The 6,826-nt window shown below is 61.4% G+C and overlaps 1 protein-coding gene across 1 annotated transcript; it reads right to left on the bottom strand.

Moving 5' to 3' along the window:
- Positions 1-304: 304 nt before the first annotated feature.
- Positions 305-6,113, bottom strand: TLX3 (T cell leukemia homeobox 3). Its single transcript, XM_075900150.2, has 3 exons — positions 5,298-6,113; positions 4,128-4,371; positions 305-1,684 (listed from the first exon to the last, which is right to left on the bottom strand). The coding sequence occupies exons 1-3, from the start codon at positions 5,710-5,712 to the stop codon at positions 1,474-1,476; spliced, it is 870 nt and encodes a 289-aa protein (XP_075756265.1). The 5' UTR covers positions 5,713-6,113; the 3' UTR covers positions 305-1,473.
- Between the last annotated feature and the right edge of the window lie 713 nt (positions 6,114-6,826).

The raw sequence follows: 6,826 nt of genomic DNA, 5'->3' as shown, positions 1-6,826 counted from the left end.
ATACATCGGCTCGGTGGAGGGTCACCCGTCTGCCCTGGGCCAGCCCCTGCCAGCTGCCCTCTGGCTGAGCCGAATCCGTATCGAATTCGAATCATGCCCTTCCTTATCTGCAATTCTTGTAGCGCCACTCCGCAGTGCGCCTTATTACCTCATTTACGGCGGCTTGCTCGCCGGAGATCCGACCCAGCGATCCACTCCGGCTCCCGGCCGCCGCACGCCTGCCTTCCTCCCCCGGTCTGAGCAGCCGGATTCACACCGCCCCTCCCCGGCCTGCCTCCCCGGTCGCGGGCGGGGAGCGCACACGCAGCAGGCGGCCTTTTTAAAGAAATCGTTTATTTACAGATCTCAGCAAGTACAAAGTATGATACACGGTCGGTGCCAACCCCAAACCTTCTGCATTATGAAACATAAGGCGCTTTCTCTAACGGCCAAGTGCTGCTTTGCGGGGCTAAGCCGGGAGGCGCGCAGGGCGAAGTGAAAATCGCCTTGCCCGAGCGCAGCCCTTCTTACTGGGGCGCGTCAATTACAGCTGACATTGACCTCGCGCGGCCTGCGCGGCCCGATTTCCCCGGGCGTCTCCTAAAGCGAACGCCTCCCCAGTTCCGTTCCCTCCCTCTGCTAAGCGGTCTAGCTGTCGGACTATCCTACACGCAGCGGGGAGGAGCCCTTTGCCCCAGGGCCACCCGAAATCTTCGCTTCCCAGTTTGCAATACATGATCCGGTTAGCGGAGCAGTCGGTACTAAGCGTGCCCGGGATCGCAGCGCATACATACATGGAAGTGTTTCACACTTCTTACCAAAGCGAGGGGACTGGCCCCTTTTCCTAACGGGAGAGCGATATGAATTTACAAACGGAGCTGCTAAAGCGGCCAGTTCTCCAGTGTGATAATACTCGGCTGATTGTTTTCTCCTCGGCCACGGAATAACCTGCCGTTTACACACACCCCGGGGGAGAACCGGAGTGACTTTCCTTATGCCTCTGGCAATTTCTCGCGCTTCCTGCTTATTTCCCCCAGCCCATGTCGCCCAGACTGGCCAGCAGAGATGAGATCCCGTCTTCCTTCACCTCCAGGAGCGGCCTCCGCCCCCCGCAAACCGCTTTGCAAAGCCCAGGCGCCGGTTCCAGCTGCAAACACACTCCCGCGGGGAGTTCCGCAAGTTCCCTGGGGCTGTAGATTCGGGGGCACCCGGAGCCCGTGGTCCAAGTTTCCGTCTCACCAGTCCAGGACTCCCGGCTTCCAGGAGAAGCGCGTTCACACTGACATCCCGCAGCGCGCCCCGGTTTGCCGCAGGCGGGCGGCTGCGGCCCGGGAACAGTTCGGCGGGGGAGTCCGAAGCTGGCCTCGGCCCACGCTCTGTAGGGACCGCCGGAGGCAACTGTCCGCCCAGCTCTGCTTCGTGCCCGGCTCCGGCCATGCAGGGCGAGGTGGGGAAGGCGCCGTGGGTCTGGCCACCCCCCGCCCCCGAGAGTGTTTACACGAGCGAGGTGACGGGCGGGATCTTGGCGTTCTCCTCTTCCCAGGGCTGGAGGTTCTGCAGCGCGAAGAGCGAGGAGTTGTGTAGACACAGCGGGTCGGGCTGGATCGAGTCGTTCAAGGACTTCTGGAAAGCGTCGTGCTGCAGCTGGAGCATGAGCCTGCTGGCCTGCTGCCGCTCCGCCTCCCTCTCCTCCGCCGTCTGCCTCCTAAACACACAGCGCACATCAGAGGGGAGCCCGCGCCCGGCGCCCCCCGCTCGTCCCGCGCCCACCCCGCTCTGCGCACCCGGGGGGCAGGGGAGAAGCCGGGTCTGGGAAGGGGAGTTGGGTATTTACACACACTCCCCCCCCAAGATCGTGATCGGGGGCAGGAAGAGTTCTACCCTAAGCGCCAAGCCGTTCGCGCTGCGCCCGCACCGCTCCGGGTATTTACGCAGCGCCGTGCGCTCTGCGGCACTTCCGCTCCCCCCCCCCCCGAAACGGGCCAGCCCCCAGGCCATGGGAGGCCTCCCCAGGACAGGCGAAGTGTGCGGGGAGCAGGGTCTGACTCAAGGCCCTTCCCGGGGCCCCAGCAGCCTGGGCCTTCCAGGCCCGGTTAGTGCCCAAACACAACGGCCGCGCAACGCAAGCCCTGCCCGGAAAGCAGCTCCGAGCCGGAGACGTGCGCTTTGAGGTGTGTGATGAGGCAGCGCTCTGTTGTCTCCGTGTGTAATGCAAACACACACACACACACACACACACACACACACACACACACACACACACAGCGTCTGCAGCCACAGAGACGCATCCTTGTGGCTCAACGCCTGCGTCTCCAACAAGTTGCTGTGACATCTGCCCTTGAGCCCAAGGGCACCTCCGAGGTGCCTGGCCGGAGCCAGGACAAAAGACCTAGCGCGTATCTGGGCTCCCAGAAACGGGTCCAGCAGCCCCCTCGGTTAACAAGCTCCGGTGCCCTCCACACACACCCCGGTGCAGCCGCACGGCCCCGTCTGTCGGGCTGCGGGCCGGGTGCGGAGAGGCCAGGGAAAGGGAGCTGGCTCGTTACGGGGATTGCGGGCCGCTGGTGTCCTGTGTCGGCCCGTCTCGCGGGGTTGGTGGCGTGAGCCGCACTCTTGGGCAATTGCAAGAACCGCGGCCAGCCCCGACATGTCTTTAAATCCGATGGCGGCGGCTTTAAAACGCGGGCCCGCCGCTCCTACGGAAGCAATTCGGCGGGGAGCGGTGTCGGGGCGCCGTTGTCAAACGCTTTACTTCCAGAATTCACTCCTCTTCGAAACCACTCGCTCTATCCCCATCGCCACCCGGCCCTTGCCCCCAGACCCCCACCCCGCCGCTCCCGGCTACAACTGCGGGCCAGGGTCGTTGGGGGAATCGAATTTCAGAGCCGGCTATTTCCGAACGTGATTTACACGACGGATAATTACATCGAATGTCCCACGCGTGGAAAAGACACCAGGCAGGCCAATTAGCAAACGCGCGCGGCTCGGCTCAGCGCACAACCATCCTCGGCCTTGAACGTTGCGATTTTGTTTATTTTGATGTTCGTGGCCGCAAAAGGGGGATCCCACGCTCCCCTCGTTTCTTAGAAATGATCGAAAACTCCCGCTTTCCCGCGGGGAAGTTTTCCAGGGAAACGTGGCTGGTTTCGATTCTCCACGAAACGCGTCCCCCTGTTTTGCAGCCTGGGGAGAGGGAAAAGAGGGAGCCAAAGTCGATGTTCGCTCCTTTTCCCTTGGTTCTCCCGTGCCCAGGACAAAGCAAGTGGCATTTTAAAAGAGACCCTGTTGCGGCTACGAATGGCATGGGCCAGTGTTTGGGAGACAGACACGGACGAGGGGGGTCGGGGGCCGCTTTCGGGGAGTTCCCAGCCGCGCGGGGCCCCGAGCTGAGCGAAGGACGGGGCGCCGGAATTCGTTTGGGCACAGACTGCTAGCACGGCCTGCGTCTGGAGCGCCAAATGCCGCGTTCTCCAAAGCCAGCTGACGCTCAATGCGCCCCGACACTCCCCACAATTCACACCAGCGGCTCGCTGCGGGTTCAATTCGTTCTTGGGCAACGCTGGGGCTGCCAAAGGGCCTCCCCAGCCGCGGCGTCTTTCCCCTGCGCCTGGCTCCTCTGAGCAGGTGCAGAAACGACGGGCTCCCTTCCCCGGCTCGGCTCTGCGCCCTGCGGGTTCGCCTTTGCCAGCCGGCGGGGGGGAAAGGGAGCCACGCTCCCCAGACACACTTCGCCGGGGCTGCGTCTCTCACCCCCCCCCCCCCCATCAGCTCGTAAGGGCCTGCCCGACCCCCAGCACAGAGCCGCCCGGGAAATGAGCAAACGGGCTCAGGGACACCGAGCAGAACCGGAGCGGGGTGGGGAGCCTGGAGCTCGGGCCAGGAGACACAACCCTGGCAGGGCAGGAAAGGGGCGGAGGAGGGGAGGGGGAAGAGGCAGCCAGGGGCTGGGGAGAGGGGAGCGGGCCGGGCATAGGTGGGGTAACAGGGAGGCCTGGGCAGGCGAAGGGGTAAGGGAGCAGGCGGGTGGGGAGGGGCAGAGGGCAGGCAAGCCGGGGCAGTGGGAAGAGGGGCCGGCGCTGCACCGGGAGCCAAGGCCGAAGCGCAGCGGAGGGTCCAGGCAGGGCCTGCCCAGCTAGGCCCGGACTCACCGCCACTTGGTCCGCCGGTTCTGGAACCAGGTCTTGACCTGCGCGTCCGTCATCTTGAGGGACTTGGCGAGCGCCGCCCGCTCGGCCGAGGCCAGGTACTTCTGCCGGTGGAAGCGCTTCTCCAGCTCGCAGATCTGCACCCGGGAGAAGGAGGTGCGCGGCTTCTTGCGCTTGGGCGGGGTGCGGTTCTGGTAGGGGTGCCCGATCCGCCGGGTGACGGTGAAGGGGGTGAGCGCGGCCGCCGCTGCCCGGGGGACAAACAGAGCCGCGGGTGAGCGCCCGGCACCCTCAACCCCCCCGGTCCCCCACCCTCACGTCTGCTCCTCGGCCAGCGGGACCTGCCAGGGCCGCGGGGCTCGGGGTGCGGGGCCTGGCCGGGATCGGCGGCCCTGGGCAGGCAGAGCAGCGCAGGAGGAACCGGGTCTGTCTTTAGGGGGGGGGGTGCATCTTGCCAGTGCTCCGCTGTAGGGATCACCCCCTATTTTCTCCCCGCCCCCCAACGGACACAAACCTGCAAGACCGGCCGGGGCCGAGGCCGCTGCGGCTTCTAGCCCGTCGCTGCCCCCACTTCGCTTCCTCACATCGAATCCTCTTTATTTCCACCCACTTAGCTCCTAAACGCCGCCAGTTCTCAGTGCGGGATTAGGTTCGCCAGGACGCGCTCGCTAATCGGATTAAGGCTGGGGATTAGCGGAGCGCCTCCACTGCGCTCCCACCCCCGCAGGGCTCGGCCTTCAGAGCAGGGGAGCTGGGCCATTGGGTTTTGTGAATCGCAGTGGCAGGGCGATCCGGAGCCGGCGGCGAGCCCTGCTCGGCCCGCAGTGACACCGGAATAACGCCAGTGTTTTCCGTCTGCCCTAGCTGCCGCGGCCGCCCACTCCCGCCCGGGCTGAGGGGCAGGGAGTGCGACGGGAACCGCGTGCCCCAAAACGGCCACAAAAACTTGTTTCTCTACCGTAGCCGGTGCGCAGAAAGATGCCCTCCCCTCCCCTCCCCCCAAAGAAGCGGAGCCGCTATTTTTAAAAGCTGCGCCAGGTGCCCGGGCCGCCGTGGGGGGCTCGGAAGGGGACAAGCCAGACTCGTTTGCACGCTGGGCTGGTGCCGTTTGGAAGCGGGCGGACAGTCACGCCACCGCGGCTCCCGGGGCTGTGTGAAAAACCAGCCTTTTACCTGTGAATCTGTCCTTGACGAACCGCCTGCTGCTCTCCATCCAGGGGAAGTTGAGGCTGCCAAGGCTGGGGACAGCTGGCATCGCGGGGATGGCGCTAGAAATGGGAGGTGGGACAGCCCCAGGGATGGGTCTGTGCGCTGGCACCCGGATCACTCCAGCTGGAGCCAAGCTCAGATTCACACTGTAAGATCCAGAGTCTTCAAAAGGCGCCCCGATGCCAGGGAAGGAGGCCGGGAGGGAAGGGTACGGGGCAGTCGTTCGGCTCACGGGGCTTCCCAGGTAATTTGTGCCGTCGGATCCTCTGGGGGCGGGCTGGGACGCGTTTTCCTGATCAGAACTGTTTAAAATCTGATCAATTCCAAAGCTGATGGGCTCGTGTTGATGCGGGGTCTGTGTGTTCGTTGGCTGATCCATCCTGGGTGAATAGAAATATTGGCTCCCACCTGTATGAATTCCCCTATAAAACGCTCGCTTTTCCTTACAGTAGATCCATGTAGGTCCGGCTGTCTGTCAGACTGAAACTTTGCCAAGAGTGGTCCAGCCCGACAGGCTCTGTGTCATCTTTTTTTGAACCAAACCTGGAGTTTCGGCGTCTCATTTCTGTCCTGCCGCTGCCATTGGCCGCGATAAACAAGCCTCTCTCCTCCCATTGGCTCCCGGATTTCAATAAAGGCCTAATTCATTGAAATAGGAGCTTAGGGACTGTTCCAAGGTGACATCATTTTAACAAACGAACAATAGGTCAAATTTATTAGCTAAGATAATGTGTGTCGGATATTACAATCGCATCTGTGATTGTTTGTCCTTAGAAATTAGCGATTTGAAATTTAACAAAGCTTTGCAATTACGAGGCAGTCCCCTCCCCCTTTTGTTTATTACCTAACATGCTAGTCGTACCGAGCTCCGGGCTGGGAATGACAAAACAGCCTCTCCCCCTCGGTGGATTAATTTAGAACGTAATGTAACTCTTTCCTATTGTTTCTGTTTATAAATGGTGTGCAGCGTGTAAAACACCTTCCTGAGAGGCGCAGAGGAGTACCGCTGGGTGTTTACCTGTTCATCGGCTCAAGTTATGGTTCTAGGACAGTGGACACAAAATTAGTCGGTTAGAGCGATTTTTAAAAATATATATAAAGGCGGGGAGAGTGGGGGTTTTAGGCTTTGAAGCCTAGAGTTGAATTGCCTTTTCTCCCACATGCTTTCTGATGGGGGGACTTTTTAATGCTCCATATATTAAGCACCGATTTAGGGAACGCTCCTGAAATCTTACCCTGTTGTGATTTATCTGAAGGCGAGAGACATGCGCGCCTCTATTTTTTCCTGCGATTACTTATGGGGGGGGTCATTAAATATATGCCCACAGAAACGCTACGTTTGGGGAACAACACTTCCCACCCGGAAAGAGAGAGAGAGCTCAGAGTAGGACTTGCTTTCGTGTGGATTGCAAAGCCCACGGATGCGCGCGGGTCAGAAGAGAAACAACCTCTAGACATCTTGGTTTGAAAGGGCTTTTTGCAAGCTGAGAATT

This window comes from Pelodiscus sinensis, chromosome 16 (genome assembly GCF_052426305.1).
Source record: "Pelodiscus sinensis isolate ZL-2025 chromosome 16, ASM5242630v1, whole genome shotgun sequence".
NCBI lineage: Eukaryota > Metazoa > Chordata > Testudines > Trionychidae > Pelodiscus > Pelodiscus sinensis.
This window is presented reverse-complemented; position numbering and strand designations above follow the sequence as displayed.